General features: G+C 39.6%; 2 protein-coding genes across 7 annotated transcripts in view; both read left to right on the top strand.

The window, feature by feature from the left end:
• Positions 1-10,724, top strand: part of sash1a (SAM and SH3 domain containing 1a) — a 90,934-nt gene extending 80,210 nt beyond the window's left edge. For all 6 annotated transcript variants that reach the window (XM_053646308.1, XM_053646299.1, XM_053646292.1 and 3 more), the window contains 3 exons: positions 1,334-2,313; positions 4,384-4,515; positions 7,975-10,724. In XM_053646308.1, coding sequence (XP_053502283.1) covers positions 1,334-2,313; positions 4,384-4,515; positions 7,975-8,238 — 1,376 coding nt within the window. In that variant the 3' untranslated portion in view covers positions 8,239-10,724. The remainder of the gene's footprint in view (positions 1-1,333; positions 2,314-4,383; positions 4,516-7,974) is intronic.
• A 3,287-nt stretch (positions 10,725-14,011) lies between these two features.
• Positions 14,012-18,774, top strand: part of usta (uronyl 2-sulfotransferase a) — a 98,846-nt gene continuing 94,083 nt past the window's right edge. Inside the window, exon 1 of the mRNA XM_053646358.1 lies at positions 14,012-15,362. Within this exon, the coding sequence (XP_053502333.1) occupies positions 15,134-15,362 (229 nt within the window). The 5' untranslated portion in view covers positions 14,012-15,133. The remainder of the gene's footprint in view (positions 15,363-18,774) is intronic.

The following is an 18,774-nucleotide window of genomic DNA, read 5'->3' as shown; positions in this document are numbered from 1 at the left end:
TATTAAACATGAGTTTTACTTGGGTTTCATTTCAAAACCATGCAGTGTCCTGCCTTTCTCAATTTTACTTGGACCACAGCTGCTGATTACTCATGTCACTCTATATAACCTTCATCTCTGTTGCATGAATTTCTTTAGGCATTTCATGTCATGCTTGTCCCACCAATGTTCTTTGATCTCTACACATCATCTACACACACATACTTACATGCTTCATTCTAATGATCTCAGGCCTGCTGAATGACATCTCATGATTAACAGCATATTGTTCAATTTTCTCATTTACATATTTTAATTTTTTTTTTTAATTAGATAGTCTTGCAGATCCTCTTACATAATGATAAAATGCATAGTGCAAGTAAATTTAAACTGATTTCCAGAATATGTATAGCACATAAGCAAGCACCTAGCAAAAGTAGTACACTTCAGAAATCTTGACGAATGTTAACGCATTAGGAAAAAAGGTGAGCTATAGTCTCTAACTGTACACCTATATGGTTGACCAACCAGGTGGTTGTGTCTAATGAAATAGCCAGTGAGTGTATACAATGTTTAAAAGCCCCAGCAGCATGGCCACACACTTGTAACATTCCACTAATACACTATATGGCCAAAAGCACTGTATGACTTCTAGAATGTCTTTGTATGCAGTAGCATTAAGATTTTCCCTTTATTGGAACTAAGGGGCCCAAACCTGCACCAGCATGACAATGTCCCAGTGTACAAAGCAGGTCTATGAAGACATGATTTGGTGTGGAAAAATTTGTGTGGCCTACACTTGAGGTCAGTGGCCCTGACCTCAACTGGCCCTGATCTCAACCCCAGTAAAAAATATTTGGGATAAATGGGAACACCGACTGCATGCAAGGCCTTCTCACCCAACATTAGAGCCTGACCTCACTAATGCACTTGTGGCTGAATGAGTACAAATCCCCAGTCACGCTTCAAAATCTAGTGGAAAGCCTTCCCAGAAGAGTGGCGGTTATCATAGCAGTAGACTGGGACTAAATCTATAATGGGATGTTCAATAAGTACTTATGGGTGTGATTAGTCAAGTGTCCACATTCTTTTGCAATATAGTGTATGTGTGCGTCACTGCTGTGCCGAGAGCAGTGCACCACTCACTTAATACCGGGTGAATGGTGTGGTCATATGATCTACAGGATATAGTAAGGGTCAAAAACAGTGCAAAGCAAAAGAACAATGATCAGTAAATGTAGACTTGTATAATAGTGTGGCTGCAAGGAATGTGTTTCTAATAAACTGGAAACTGTGTATACAGCATTTACAATACAAATTTTGAAGGTTTGAAACTGAAGCTCATGTGTTACAGGTAAGCCTCGTAAAGCATCTCGCTCAAGTCGTCGTTCTTCTGGCTTTGAAACTGGTCGAGTCCAGTCTTTGGATTGCCCCACACTTCCCATCAGCCGCTCCACTGAGGAGCTGCAGCATCAGTCCAAGAAAGAACGCAAGTTCACCAAGCACTTTCTTCCCCGGCCTATCAAGGGCTTCAACCTGCGCTCTCTAGGCCTGAGAAAAGGCCTTCGATCAGGACCAAGGCATCAAATGCCAGCCAGTCGCAGCTGTGAGGAGCTTGATGGGACTTCAGATGCTCCAGAGAGCTGGAAACGGTCTCATTCTCTGGGGGACATACAGTGGCAGCACGCCTTTGACCAGAGAAAGAAGACAAGAAATGAGACCCAAAATGGTGGTGAAAGGCAAGAAGAGGCAAACTCTACAGTTATCCAGTCTCAAATCCAGTCCAGCCCTCAGAACAGTAGAGAATCCTGGTTAGACTCAAAAACAGAATTGTGTAGAGCCAACCAGGATCAAGTAGAGAGACCTCTAGTGCCCACCCAGCTGCCTCTCAAGCCTTCATGCTATGCTCCAGATAAACAGCCTGGCTTGTCCACAAGCAGCCCAGCTCCTCGTACTCACCCCAAAAAGCCTCCTGTGCCCCCTCCTGTTCCTGCCAAAAAGTCCAAAGAGCGCCTAGTAAATGGGTTGCGACATCCATCTTTGGTCCTGCCAAGTTCTAGTCCAGGCACGCCAACCCTGTCTTATAAACCCATAAGCAGTCCTACTAGCCCCTCTGAAAGTATTCCATCCACTTCAGTGTCTCCGGATGATTCAGAGAAACCACCACCCTGGCTCTCTGACCTGCCCGAGTCTGCCTGCCCACAGATTCAGGGAGTCAAGGTAGCCCTTGGCAGGAAGATCTCCCATGCCAAAATGACTGATTTGGGGACACTACTGGAGGAGAAGCTTGGCTCAGAAGGCATCAATCTTATGGCAGAGCCTTACTCGGATAAGGTAAGAGACACACTATTGGTTCACAACAGAATTATTCATTTCAGTATAATGAGGCTCAGAAGGTGAAAGCAGAATGCCAAATATAAATTAAGCTGGTATCATGGTCTTTAAAACGATTTCATCATTACCCTAGAACTCATTCAATTACTCATTCAGTGTATTAGAAGTCCTGAGTTTTGGTTATGACATTTATAAATATAAAAAAGTGCCATTTTAATGTATCATTAAAAATAATTGACTGCAGTTCACCATTTGTAATCTTATAAAAGTCATAGATCATTACGTTGATGTGTACATGTTTTGACTTCTCATTTTGAGCCCCAAGAGTTAAGTCATGTTTAAGAAATGCCAGCTGCTGTCGTGGACAGATCTGGTGACTTGGATCTTCTCAGCAGAGCTACACAACAAGAACAAGAGCGATGACTAGAGCTAGAATTAAAATGGATTTTTAGGCCAAAATAGCACAGGGCTTTACTGCTTTTTTCCCTTCATTTTATTCCTCCTTCATTAAGTGGTGTATAAGGTCACAACTGCTTTTCATTAGTTTCCACCCCTTAATCAAACTGCAGATAGTCCTTAGATTATAAACAAACCTAGGTTAATGTTATTAATTGCAAGATGGCACTGCTGACACCTGCTTCTCTTTTGATAGTCACATTGTTAAACGCTCGGTTTGCTATAGACATAACCAACACATATGCTGTATTTTTTACAAGTCTTCAGTGCCATGCCAGCAATAGCATTGAGCTAGACCTGGGAACCCACAACACACGCAACAGGGCCAACATAGGGGAAAGTCTGGGTGGAGAGAACATAACTGTGGATTTGGTCTGTGTATAATTTATGCTTCTTAGTCTATTGGAGTGGGTGGGCTAGATGTGCATTCATAAATACAGGTCATGAGGGTTTTAGACCATTTACAGTTATTTATTTGGCAGACACTTTTTCCAAAGCAATTCATAATGGAGAAAAGACACAACCCCAGCAACTGACAGCATTACTGGGATTTAAAAATCTCAGCCTTCCAATTAAGAGCCTTAAACTCTAAGATATTAATGGCCGTGGCATGACTGGGGTCCTATTGAGAATGTTGTATGGTTTCTGAAGGGTAGTGTTTTGATTATCTCCGTGCTCAAAGTCTAACATTACATTTACATTTATGGATGACAAGAAACATTTATTGCTCTTTAACATTGAGCAAGCTAGTTCCATTGGCACTCTGGCATGACCGTCACATAATAGAGTTATTTTGAATAAAAGATAAAACACATATTGGCTGTTCTAGCTCTCTTAGTTGTGCTGGAAAAAATGCGCAGAAATAATACTTGTCTCATGAACTTGGATTCTAGTCAAATGGTGGTCATATGACTCATCTTTTCTTCAAATGTGGAAGGTGGCATGATTAAACTAATACACATCACATAACAAAACATGCAGTAGTGCTTCCATTTAGTCCTGTAAGGACATCTGTTTGGCTTCCTCCATCATGTTTCAAAAAACTCCAAATGGAAGGCGAGGGTTTCTCCATGTCAAATGTTCCAACAGATGAAATTACCTCAGAGACTCCAAAGCCTGTTCTTTAGAAGTCTGAGCTGTCGTGCCAGTCCTCCCAGTGTTACTCCTCATTAGGTCACATTATTTGTCATTTTAAACAAATTATTGTATCACAATCGCCTTGTTATTCTTTAACTACCTCATAAAGTTTTTATTTGCGTGGTTCAGGCACTCTGTTATATGGGGATGTTTTCTGGTCAACCTTAAATGCACAAGAAACCACATGAAGTAAACTTTACGGCTTGCTAATTTTAATTGTTGTTCAGGCTTAGATTAAAGCAAAGGTAATGCTAATTCCATTATCCCTGTAAAAATTCCTTGTGTCATTTAAATTAGCTTGCGGATAGTCAGGTGTAGGATCATGACTAGAAAAGGCAATGTTTAGGTTTGTTTCTCATTGCTTTCTCATCACGAAGCTGAATAGTAAGCTGCTCTATATCCTGTTTACACCTGTGTTTAATACCTGTGTTTAATAATATTTACGCACCTCTCACGTTTCCATGATTTTTCCTCCAGCATGGCCGCTGTGGTATTCCTCAGCTCTTGGTGCAGAGATACTCTGAGGACTTCCAGCAGCCACTGAAAGACGTGGCGTCCACTCTGGACCAGATCAGAGTTAAGCAGCTGCGTAAGGAGCACCGCATGGCTGTGAGTAACTGATTTCATAAATCACTACAGAGCTGATTCAGTCCTAAAAAACAAGGCTTCTTACATGAATTAAGAAGTAATAAAAGGTGGAATTCATCTTCATACGAGTCATAGCTCTCATGCATACGTGACATGTTTATAAAATGTGGTAAATAAAATTTAACACATTAACACAGTTTATAAAATGTGTTAAATAAGGAACAGTATTAATGTTCTACCAACACCTAGATATTTATATTTAAATTCTTACTAAATGACAAGCTCTCAGATTTTAATTGTGATACAAACACTAGAACCTGTGGTTGGCTTCAGGTCACAATCAAAGTTTCAGATATGTGGAAACTAGTGTTCAAGTGTACACAGGTGTTTAATAAAAACCCATAGCATTTGGGACACAGCATCGGTGTATTCTTGATGTGCCATTACTCACTCAGATGCTTGTATCGATCCTGGGAGTTTAAGGACTTTATCAATTTTGTTTTGTTTTTTTCCCCTTTTAAATACGGTTGCAATCGTACAGATGCTTAATGACAAGTTAAATGAAAAGGAATTTAAAGAAATGTTTGATGATGTTTTCGTGTGGCTTTCTGCTCACAACAAACCCATTTATTGTGATTGATCCTAGCCAACTCTGCAAGGCATTTTTGGTAAAACGCCACTGTTCAGGTCTCGTTGATGTGGGCTTTACTAAAGGCTGCATAGAAGGCACTCATAAGCAACCTTTTGAACTGTAAAATGCAGGCATGCACATGAGGGCTTTATTAAAAGCAGGTGCACTTGGAGAGTAAAAATGCCAGTAAGTCAGTTCAACAGTGACTCGTCAACAATCTCCTCTCTCATGCTGTACTAAGGACTTAAAATATGCTCCCTTCTTTCAAAGCTCTCTTGCTCTCCAGCAGACTTGATACAGAGACCTTGACTTGACTAATGATTGCTCTGCTGTTTGGGATGTTACACAAGTTGTCTCCTAGAAAACAGCTTCATATAAAATGTATTCTCTTTGAAATCTGCGACATCACGCCAAGTGATCAAATTAGTTCCCAATGTTTTTGGGAATGTTGCTGGATATCAGGATTTTGGAATCTCTTTCTCTGTCTGATTTGCTTGATAAAAGTTATGGTCTCAGTATACTTCTTGTGGAGACGACTGTCGCAAGGTTTCAGCAAATAATATTGCAGGAAAAAACGGACATCGTACGGAGACCTTGGCTGCCATGTCAGAAGCTGGCTGCACCCTGCGCACAACACACTATACGACTTGCTTCTAACAACCCTTGCGAAATTTGTTTCCTTGAAAGGCCTTTAGTCTCTGCCTCAGATTCCCTGCCCATAGAACAAAGAGTGTCTGATATCTTTTCAGTACGTACAGGATTTCATGGAGGGGTTTTTTTGTGATTGTTGTGGCTAAAGATGCTTGGTTTTGCTGCGGCTTTTTCAAAATTTGTGATGCATTTTGCAGAATCATTTGTGCTTTTTTTGTGGAAAACTACTTGAATTGGCGAAATCACAATTGCCCGATTTTTTTTGCACGCTCTTTCGCAGTGATGTTTGTTGGTAAATTAAACCCTTTGGCTGTACTCATGTTTGACACACGTGAATCGTAAAGGGCTTTGGCTGAATGCGTGTTGTGATGATGTCACATGACGCATCTTGGTCCAAATCTGCAGACAATCTGCGGTAATTTTGAAAAATTGCAAGCTCTCGTGAATATTACGGCGTTTGCTTGGTTTTGCATTAATTTCTGTGATAGCAAAGTCACAGAATCCTGGGGGGACTGTCTTTTGCAAACTCTGAGAATACTGAAGATTTTAGTGCAATTAGATAGCCACACTTTCACATATATACATTTTCATGCACTAGTTTCCAGCATAAAATAAAACTCTAATAACACAGTAATGCAGATTTATATCATGCAACATATAGGCTTAGAAAAGAAAATCACAGAAACTCGTATTTAAAAGTTATTCAAAAGATTTTTGGTGAGAAAAAGTGTTACTCTCACATATTTATTTATTTATTTATTTATTCACAGTTTATTCACAATCAAAAATTTTCAACCCACATTGCAAATCAGGTTTATTGTCAGAATGTACAGACTTTCTGCTATTTGCAATGAACAACTCAAACAAAAGCAATTGAAATAGTTCAACACAACGAATGCTTCAAGTGTTTTCCCCAAATTCAACTGACAATGCAACTTATAATGATTTCTCTAGTTTCAAAATTATTCAACCCCCTGAATAGAATCCCTCACAACAACACGAATATGCAAAACAGGTGTTGTCTCAAGCACACCTGATCAAGGGCTTCATTAGTTGCACCAGGTGTGCTTGAGCTGGAACACATGAAATACCTGAACTGGCTAAGGGCAGAAATTAGATGAAACACCTGGACGGGGCAGAAAAAGGAAGTTATCAATGACTTCAAGCAGATTTCTGAGAAGGCAAGTTGTGAAAAACCCTCGAGTGACTGCAAAAAACCTGCAGCAAGACTTGGTGGCAACAGGCACTGAGGTTTCAGTGAGCACAGTAAGGCGCTTACTAAATGCAGAAGGTTTCCATGTCAGAACACCAAGATGATGGATCAGCGGTATGTCTGGAGGAAGAAGAATGAAGAAAGAACACTCTGTCCACAGTCAAGCATGGTGGAGGCTCGGTGATGCTCTGGGGCTGCTTTGTATCCTCTGGCACTGGAAACCTGCAGTGTGCGGAAGGCGATATGGATCCATTGAAGTATCAGGAAAACAGAGGAGAAAACATCATGCCATCTGTGAGGAAGCTGAAGCTTGGGTGTCATTGGACCTTCCAACAGGACAATGATGCCAAGAATACCTCAAATTCCACCAAGGCTTGGTTGCAGAAGAAGTCCTGGAAGATTCTACAGGGCCATCACAGTCACCTGACTTGAACCCCATAGAAAATCTCTGTTGGGATTTGAAGAAGGCGGCTGCAGCACGCAAACCCAAGAATATTACTGAACTGGAGGCAATATCTCATGAGGAATGGGATACGATTCCATAACAGCAGATAATATCAGCAAAAGGGTGCTCTACTAAGTACTAAAGATGATTGCCATGTCGGGGTTGAATAATTTTGAAACTGGAGAAATCATTAGAAGTTGTATTTTCAGTTGAATTTGGGGAAATCACTTGAAGCATTTGTTGTGTTGAACTATTTCAATTGCTTTTGTTTGATTTGTTCATTCCAAACAGCAGAAAGTCTGTACATTCTGACAATAAACCTGATTTGCAGTGGGGGTGGAATCTTTTTGATTGCAACTGTATATACGAATAGGACAAGACTGGTTGGTCATCTGGGCATAATAAACAATATTGATCACATATACGTCACAAACATTTCTCACTTCATGTGCGCATATTCCTTGTGTTATTTGATGCAGTCACATTTCAGCAAATGGTCTAATAGTAATTGTGGCTGTTTCTTCTCCGTGCTTTTCACAGATTCCCTCTGGAGGTTTGACGGACATGAGTCGGAAGCCCATGTCTCCAGTGCACTTAAGCTCCATTTCTGATTGGCTGGTGTCCATTGGCATGCCCATGTATTCCGACCTCCTACTGGCAGCAGGCTATGACACGCTGGGCCATTTGTCTGCTCTTACTGAGGCAGCAGTACGCAAGGCAGGGCTACAGGAGGAGAGACACATCCGCCTATTGCTCAGTGAAGCCCGGCTCGTTACAGCTAACGCTGGCGTGTCACAGTCTTAACAACACATGCCTGCTTTATGAACAGCCATCGCTGCTGCCTGCGCTGATCTGATGATGAAACGTCAGGTGAATTTCCAGTGGCAAACCAAGTGCTGGAGTGGAATGAGGAATGAAACTGGGTTCTTTGTAGCATTTCATGAAAAATATCATCATCTACATCTTCCAAGCATTTGTTCTGTTTTTTTCTTTTCTGCATTGCTGATGTTTACAGAAAGGACTTCTGTGGCTTCCATGAACTGTTAGTGGTGGACTTTCCAGCAGGGTCTTTGTAACAATCTTTAAAGTTTTTGAGATTTTGTAAAGATTTAGGTTAACTCGTGACTGTTTTCTCCTGTTCTGATGAGTGCTTGTTTGTAAGGAAGAAGAACATTTTGTGCGTCTTCCAGCACAGTAAGATGTTTTAGCCTGGCCAAAGTGATGTCATTTCCTGCAGGATAATAGGTTCACACACAACTTCTCAGCGCATAGATATGAATATTGAAGGCTACATCTTTGATCAGTCCACTTTGGAAAGTTCATTTAATGTTCAAGCACAATGTTGCTATATGGGAGTATGAACTCTGAGTACTTGATACTCAGAATGATGTGTGTTTTATTTTATTTGCCGGAGGGAATATATTTGTATAGTCCATAAGCCATTTCAGCTTACTCAGTGCCAAGTGATTCAGTTGTAAAGCATTGTAAAGCCTTTTGCCTTCACTTAGTTAAAGAAAATATTGTATATTCAGATAGCATTTAATCTTCTAATACACAGTATCTAACATTCATTACTCATCTGTTCTGGGATAAATCATTTATTACTGAATCATTTACATATCTTTAAGGTTTTTATGTTGCCTTTGCCATCATCTTTGATTGGGTGATGCAGCAGTGATAACTTGCTTGTATTTAATGTATATTTTTAGAATTCTTAGAGCTTTGAGGAAAACCTCCCCAGCACTGTGGCAGTATGTAAATGCTGATATTTAAACTTGGTCCTTGAACAATGTAAAGCACAGTCAGAAAATTCTTAATAAATCCAATGTAGAAAGGGCTCACAGAGGAACAGGGTCCTTCATCCTCCTGTAGGTTATTTGAGTTGAAAAATATCTTTGGGAATCCAGTCCAGTGAAGGAGATCTGCTAGGACAGATGTAAATGTTCATACTTAAGACTCACGAGTCTCTACATGACAATGTTTGTCTTTTCAGTAACACTTGAACATTTGTCTGTATCTATAGAGGTTTTTTTTTGGGTGAGAGAAAAACAGACAGAGATGAAAGTAGGCTGGCATGACTTTTAATCCAAACACACATCTGGCATTGGATGGGTAGAAACCCATTAGTGAGGACTTAAAACCTCAAGGAAGCTTGTCTAAATAATGAATAAGACACGATGGGGTGTGATGTTTTAGGAAAATAGTCAGTGATGCGGTGATACGATGTGACCCAACACAAAGCAGAGTTACTCTTACCTCCCTGAAATTTTCTTTTCACAAAAACAGCACAAAATATTTGACTCTTCTTCTACTACAGCAATTTGCCAATGATTACAAACTTTTCATGAAAAGGATTGTACTTTTTTAAATCACTTTTTTTAGACTTAATGTACCGTTTTCATTAGCTAAAACAACTATAAACCTTTTAAACGTTCCCTCACCAGACTCTTTTTTCCTCTCTCTCGAAAGTTAATACAACAACAACAAAAATAAGCAGCTTCTCATGTTAAGAAAGTGCAGGAAAAAGACCTTCCATGCCAGATGTTTTACCTCTGACTGTTACAAAAACGCTAAATAAACGTCTCCTTACAGAAAACGTCACCAAACAATGACCGCACACATTTTCTGACCTGTTTAAGTGAAGTGTCCGCCGTACGGGTTTCCTGTGAACGCGCTTCATAACTTCGATTTTCGCACACAAACACACTGTGGCACATTTTGCGGCAAGATGGATTTTCTACACGCAATGGGGTTTTTTTTGTATCTATTCCAGCACAATTTACAATTTACATCAGGATTACCTTGGCACCCAATTTCAAATTTAGCATCTTAAAGAGGAGCAGAAAATCAGAACAGATGCCTTTTTAACAATGCAATCATGGTATTATGGGCAGTTTTATAAAATGTATATAAATATTTCATAAAATGTTACTAATTACTGTAAAATGCACTTTATATTCAAGTATATACAGATTAAATGGAGCTTTTTTCAGGAAGAAGAAATTAGTAAATGTTAAAGTCCACAGACGGACAGTTACATTCAGGTTTTATGTGGAGGATTGCAGTGGATTATGCTGGTTTATAACTAAAGTGGTTTTTCCCTAGCAACATTCAATTAATTAGAGAATGAACCGTAAGAAGCTAATTACTTCAAATTGGTTTGAAATTTCCTTAAAATGATTCTAATTACATATATGAAATTGTGGACATGTTGCACATTCTGTATATGTAATTGATATTTAAATAACTTATTTTTCTGTTTGTTTGTTTTTCATATCAAATTATTAGGTGTACTCATATATATATATATATATATATATATATATATATATATATATATATATATATATATATATATATATATATAAAATATAAAATAGCAGTACTCTTTTGCATATTGCTTTAGCCAGTGTCCTGCTACAGTATCAATTGTAAAATATCTGTATACAAATGTTTTTTTTCTTTCTTTCTTTGGCCTTGCTAATGATTGTCTATAAAGATTTTGCTTGTGTATTGAAAAAAATGTCTAAAACTATTTGTCACTCTGAAGTGTAATAAACAGAATCTTCTGACTGGAATGAGAGTTATGTCTCTGTATACTGTATGTCTCAAACTTATTTAGCTTTAGACACAGTGTGTTGGACGTATTCACTGGTTTAAAGATAGAGATGTAGTTGACATTTTGTTAGCTGTCTGCCTTGTAGTAACCACTCGTCATTTTCATTTGATACACTTGATACACTCACTTTACTAGGAACACCTGTACAAATGCCCATTCATGTAGTTATCAACTCAGCCAATCATGTGGAGCAGCACAATGCATAAAATAATGCAGCTGCAGGTCAAGAGCTTCTGTTAATGTTAACATCAAACATCATAATGGGGGAAAAGTGTGATCTCTGTGACTTTTACAGCGGCAGGGATGTTGGTGCAAGGTGGGCTGGTTTGAGTATTTCAGAAACTGCTGATCTTTTCATACACAACAGTCTAGTGCAAAAAACAAAAAAGCCACAGTTCTGTCGGTGGAAACTCCTTGTTGATGAGAGAGGAGAACGACCAGACTGGTCTGACCTGACAGAAAGTCTATAGTTACTCAAATAATCACTCTTTACAAACATGCTGAGCAGAAAACCATCTCCGCTTGCACAAAACATCAAACCTTGAGGTGAATGAGCTACAACCACATGATCAAAAGACCAGGTGATCTTCAACTGTCATTAACTGTCCAGTTTCTGTTATAATTACACACTGAAGCTACGGTGAGACCTGAGAATAAACTGTTTTCAGAGAGCACAAAAAAGCAGACGTAAACCATGAGAATGAATAGGATAAGAGAAAGCACAGCAGAAGTATGTAGAGAGCGAGGCATTCTCTTATCATACCAGTGATTTAAAAGGGTGTACATTATGTCAGCGTGCAAGCAGGACTCCAGCCGGTCTAGCTGTGATAGGATATAACTAAAAGGTAGAGCCAAAACTACAGGCATGAAAGCACCCTGGGACACAAAGAGTCCTGCTAATCCGACATCAACAACCCTGAGGTCTGTGATTTAAAAAACAAAAATTTTGTTACAGTGGTTGAAATCAAAGTCTACCATTAACAAAGTAGTTGTATTGATTTATTGATTTTTCATAGCTATTGGCTGATAAAGATGGGTTTAAATTTAAACACAAACAACTCAAAAGCATGCCTTTAAACAGTGTCAACTAAGACCTAATGTTTTAGGTGTAAGTGCTCATAATAATATAATAATAACATTATTATATAATATAATAATAACATAATAATAATAATAACAACGACAACAACAATAATAAGAAGAAGAAGAGGAAGAAGAAGAAGAAGAAGAAGAAGAAGCAGTTGTTGTAGTAGTTTTATGTATATACAGTGGTGCTTGAAAGTTTGTGAACCCTTTAGAGTTTTCTATATCTTTGAATAAATATGACCTAAAACATCATCAGATTTTCACACAAGTCCTAAAAGTAGACAAAGAAAAACCAATTAAAGAAATGAGCCAAAAATATTATACTCGCTCTATTATTTATTGAGGAAAATGATCCAATATTACGTATCTGTGAGTGGAAAAAGTACGTGAACCTCTAGGATTAGCAGTTAATTTAAGGTGTAATTAGAGTCAGGTGATTTCAATCAATGGGATGACGATCAGGTGTGAGTGAGCACTCAGTTTCATTTAAAGAACAGGGAGTCTGATCTTCACATGTTTGTGAGAGTGTATCATGGCATGAACAAATGAGATTGGGTTCTCTTTGTCTACTTTTATGACTTGTGTGAAAATTTGATGATGTTTTAGGTCACATGTATGCAGACATAAAGAAAATTCTGAGGGCTTCACAAACTTTCAAGCACCTTTCTCAAACCCAAGGTCACTTTGCATGATAATATCAGTCTAGAATCCAGAATCAGTAAAGAATCTGAAGAATCACAGTACAATTAACAGAACAGGGTGAGGTGATGATTATATATTATGTGTAAGGGGCACAGATATACAAAATACACTATATGGCCACCTGTATGTAGACCGTCACACCTATATACAGTATATGGCTCTTTCTTAAACTGTTGACACAAAGTTTGAAGAGCACAATTGTTTAGAAAGTATTTGTATGCTGTAGCATTATGATTTCCCTTCACTGGAACTACAGGGCTCAAACATGTTCCAGCACAAAGTGAGGTACTTTTGGGTAAATTGTGTATTTCTGTACACATTTAAAGGTGCAATGGTGAATGTTTTTTTTCTTACTAATGATACAAGAAGCTGGAAAATATGTCAAACGTGATAACAAATGATGGTTTAAAGCCGTGACCTCAGGAGAAAAGTATTACGTGGCTGAGAAAACCAGTTTGGAAAACTGACTTACTGGCCGGAATGCATGTTTGTGTTTATCCTGTTGGCCATTTTATAGACACTCCATCACAAAAAGTTTTTCTCAGCCAAGTAATACTTTTCTGCTGAGGCCATAGCATTTCCTCCATAGCCTAAACCATGGCAATTGTGCTTTTCTAACTTAAATCATTTTATGAGCTAATACCGCAGCTTAGGTCAGTGACTTAACGAGTGCACTTGATAGTGGTGTCATGACAATCCTTGCTAATGCTAACCACCTCTTTGTGTTCATGGGTGGAGAAAAACAGAGGCAGGCTCAAACACCGATAAAGACCTTAAAGTCCCCGTGAAGTGCCTTGAAACGCACAGCGTTATTCGATGTATTGATGTAATTTCCACTGAAACAGGAAGTCAGGGCAGGATATATCCGGCGGCATGTCCCCCTTTTTAAATAGGCAATAGCATTTAGCTTACCTCACAGCCTGGGCCGTAATTGACATCTATGAGCTGGCACAAATACCCCCTTCTTCAAAGTGAATGAATTTAAGCCATAACCTTTTTAACTAACTTATAGTTGGAAAACTGAATAAAATGTGCACATTCAAACTAGAAGTCGACTGATGGATTTTTACCAATACCAATAACTAATTTGGGCAGTACTTGTCGATTAATCAACGATAGTTTTTTAAAATTGATACTGAATGAAAACGTAACACACAAAGTAAAAATATTGCTTAACTTTATTACAAAAATAAACAGTACTGACTGTACCATGAAAATGTACTGTACTTTTAAAATAAAAATACTATCATAAATATTAATGTATGTTAATTATTAATAAATATTAAAGTAAATAAAAGATATACATCCAATCTGAACCAAAAAGTAACATGCCAAATAACAAATAAAAACAGAGACATCTAAAATGATTGAAAAAAAACCAAAACAAAAAACACTTCAAATAGCACAACAAAATGTTCACCTCTAGAGGCCTCTCTTGTACTGTATAATGACAGCGGATCCTTCTCAGCCGCTCTCTCGCAACCGTGGTGGATTTCTCCAGATAACCGGTCTGCAAAACCGATCAATCGGACGATCTCCAGTTCGAACAGCCAAAGACACATTTACAACTCATGCTTGCTGATGTTTTCTCTTATTCAACAACGGCAACTTCGACAAGGTGATTTTTATAATGCTGGGAGACGGGACACTTCAGAGTCTAGAGAGCATTTGACTGGACAGAAAAATCTGATGAGAAGCTGAAGTACAGAATGATGTCATCGAAATTGTTGATCCGTGTTGGTGCTAGTGAGAGACTGTACATTTTGAATGCATGTATCTTTTTGTTATTTGTTGTTGTTTTGGAACAACACTAGCTTACAGATAACCTTAAGGCGAACATATTCATACTAAAAGACACTAATCTTACATTTTGATTTCATGGGGACTTAAATTTTTTTTTTTTTTACTTAGAAATCTTATCCAGTGTACCTTTAAATAAGTCGCTGTTAGAGCCCACTCGGGGTAAAGAGTAAATATGGTTCAACCCACGGCCGCACGGTGGCGCTGTATCCAACCTGTTAGAGCACATCCTCCGCCTGAACTTTTCCTCCTGGCTCAGTAATCTGACACCGGCACTAACCCGGGAAACAGAGGATGCATTCCCGACTTCACTTTAGCACAAAAAGAGCAATAGTTTGATCCAGAGGAGAGACAGTGAGGAAGACTGTGAGACAGCGCGGACTGAGTTTCAGCTCCTTTCAGCTTCTGGGTTTCTAAATGCGCTACACAAAGTTTGTCCCTGAAGCTGCGGATGGGTGACGACCACTCTCAGCGCTTCCATGCAAGGAGACGATGAAGAATCACAACGGCAGCCCCAGACTAAACCACCATCACCCGGCTAATCACACCAGAGATCGGAACGGTAGAAGGGGAGACTGGCTGTGGGCCGTTTGGCTGCGCTTCTCACTGCGTGATTATGGCTTCTGCATGGCCGCACTGCTGCTCTTCAGCCTCGGCTCGCTCTTCTACCAGCTCAACGGAGGACCTCCGAGACTCCTGCTCGACATGCGCCAGTATCTCGGTAAGAAGACCGCTCTCTCTCTCTCTCTCTCTCGTGTGTTTGTTACGGAGTTATTTCAGTGCTACAACATTTCCTCTGTGTGCTTGAACACACTTCTTGCTCTTTTACAAGTTACAGTAAGTTTTCCAGAGTTACCTTTACACAGCCGAAGCGCGTCTCCAGGGCTCTCTGTGCTGCCCGGGTCTGCTGGGGCTGATAGAAACATAGCTGTACTTCTATCAAGTGCTCATACGACTCCCTGGTTTCTGACCTGCTGCGTAAACTTCTCTTGAATTATTATTATTATTATTATTATTATGTTATTATTATTTTATTTTTTATTTTTTTACCTCCTCGCCTTCACGTGTTGGAGAATATGGATGGACAGGTGAGGACTGGATCAAACAACTGCTTACATGCCATGCGCATGCGCACTGAATACACCGTCCTGTGTGGAGTGATCATCACAATTCATTACACTTCTTTTTTGACTCATATAAAACGTTAACGTAGTATTTTTATTTATTTATTTATTTTTAATCGCAATTTAATAAGGGATGTGGTTCAACTAGGGTGGCCAAGTCAGTCCAAATGCCTTTATTGGGGTGGCAGTCTAGGGTGGCAAAATGCTAATCCACAGCTGTAGAAAATGACAATGTAATGAGTCTTTATTGGTCACATATACAGTAGAGCACAGTGAAATTGTTTTCTTTGCATACCCCAACCTGTCAGGAAGTAGTTAGGAGAGGGTTAAGGGCCTTGCTCAAGGGCCCAACAGTGGCAGCTTGGCAGTACTGGGGCTTGAACCCCCCAACCTTCCAATCAGTAACCCAGAGCCTTAACCGCTAAGCCACCACAGCTCCGCAACGTGATGAAGTAGGATCCCTATTAACATAGTTTAGCTATGACAACAAGCGTCAGATGAAATTGGGACTACAGATGACATTTAGCTTTGTAGCTAATTCTAGGACAGTCACAGACTCTTAATTGTGCCTGTTAAATAAACTACTAAATAAATAAAAGTCATAGCTAACATGACATTAGGCTAAATCTGATGAACTATGCTAGCATTATACATTTAGCTAATAACAAACTAAAGAAATCCAGTGTTTTGTTTCCTCAGTGAGCAGCTGACTAATGGTTACTCTGCAGTTCATTCTTTGTTGTAAGGAGCTAAGGGAATAGCTGTTAACTAGCTAATCTTGTTAACTAGCTAATCTTGCTTGTTCGTTGACAATCCTCGGCACTGGACAATGATGAAATGAAATTTCTCTAGAGTTATACTGGGTGTTTCATTGTTATTATTAGTATATTATTATTATCATCATTATTATTATTATTCAGACTAGCCTATCACAGGTTATAGGCTCGACTATAGCTATCATAATGCCTTAGTGGGGAGGCCAGAGGGATGGCCATGCTGCATTGGCATTGGGGAGGCATTGTTGACCTTTGGCCACCCTTTAGATAACGCGCATGCATAGAGTTCCTTGAGTTGTAGTGGGCATTTCATTATTATGCAAACTACCCTACCACAGCTAAAGTTGTGCCTATAACTTATCATAATGTCTATCTGGGGAGGCCAGAGGGGTGGACATGTGTCACTCTAGGGTGGCACTGGTGACCTTTGGGCACCCCAAGATCTCTTAGACTACAGGTTTCCAACCCTGGTCATGGAGTACCACCTATCCTGACATTTCATTGTTTCCCTGCTCCTAAAACACGTGATTCAACTAATCAGCTCATTTACAGCTTATAGAGTTGTTAGTGTGTTAAAGCAGGGAAAAAACTAAAGTGAGCAGGACAGGGGGTACCCCCTGACCAGGGTTGGGAACCTTCTGGTTAGACCATCATCAGTGTGGCATAGGGGTGGCATGGAGTTTTGCTGTGATGATGTGCAGAAAGAGGATGGGTACTCCTCTGATACAGGTTATCAATATCAGGGCTAACATTGGCCTCAAACACTGATATTGGTATTGTTTTGAAAATAGAAAAAGTGGAAATGATGCATTCTTTTCTGTGATTTCCCCTGTTTGTTATATTATAGTCAGTTTTTTCCTTGGGTATTTAGTGAGCTGTGAGACAACATTTACTTGGAGGATAATATGTATCCTCATGGTTACAAATCATGACATTATTACAGGATTTAATCCTGTTTACAGACACCACGAGGTGCCAGAACAGCTTCACTACACTTTGGCATAGGTTTTACACATCTGGATTTGTACTAGAGGAACTAACACAAAAAGATATTGCTTCAACTGAGGTTTTGATGGTGGTGGTGGAGAATGTTGTCTAACATCAGTCCAAATCCTTCCAAACCATTCATTCAGCCCTTGTGCCTCGTGGACTGGAGTGGTGTCCCCCTTAGAAATGTTTCAGTGGTCATTCAGAAGAACTTTGTATTGATTTATTGTGATCCAAATGCTGGCGGCAAATTAATACCCCTACAGTATAACAGAACAGGACCCCTTCACTCTAGGGGTCATGCATTCAGGCCCGTACCATTCTCTTGGTACGTGCCACACATGCACTCACCCACGTGTTGGGATTACGCTAAACCATGACTCATCTGTCCAGATAAATTTTTTCCACATCTCTCTCGTGCCAGTCTCTTTGCATCATCTCTCTTTTTGCACCACTGAACTCTCAGATGTCCATTTGTCTTTGTAATGAAGGGTTTATGGACCCTTCTATATGCAACCTTACTATAATATCCCTCTGTATGTAGATATGGATGAAGTCTTCTTGCTAATTGACATTCTCAGTCACCTAAAGAACAGCTGCTCTACTTGCATCACACTAATGCATGGGCACTGCAGTCACTGAATTTCCGCTTTCAACCACAATTGCCAGTCTTATTTACTGGTGTCTTTTCCATAGACCTAATGCAGTTATCACTTTAGTTACGGTTCCTATTAGAAACACAGCTAGTTGAGATGTCTTTGTCACCAAAGTTCTTGCCATTATGGCTCTCAGCTTGTCCCTGTCATATGTTCATCTTCATTAACCGCAATATCCTGGTGCCTATCCCAGGACCGTTTAGCATGAGGCAGGAATACTCCCTGGACTGGACCCCAGTTCCTATTTCAATATGTGTTTGATGGTGGAGTTTTCTTTTAAGAGGTTAAACTCTTCGTCTTTTCACCTCACCTTCTTACTCTTTTTGTTTTTTGGAGACTTGTTCATTTCTGAAAACACACTATGTTTCAAATGTTTCAAAACCTAATGTTTGTGGACACCTCACCATTATGCCATTATGTCCCATTCTAAAACCATGGGCTTTGGAGTCTTCTAGGAAGGCTTTCCACTAGATTTTGGAGCATGGCTATGGGGATTTGTGTCCATTCAGCCACAGGAGCATTAGTGAGGTCAGGCACTGATGTTGGGTGAGGAAGCCTGGGGTGCAGTCGGTGTTCCAGATCATTCCAAA

Source organism: Ictalurus furcatus, chromosome 2 (genome assembly GCF_023375685.1).
Source record: "Ictalurus furcatus strain D&B chromosome 2, Billie_1.0, whole genome shotgun sequence".
Taxonomy (NCBI): Eukaryota; Metazoa; Chordata; class Actinopteri; order Siluriformes; family Ictaluridae; genus Ictalurus; species Ictalurus furcatus.
The sequence above is the reverse complement of the archived record's forward strand: the minus strand, read 5'-3'. Positions and strand labels throughout refer to the sequence as shown.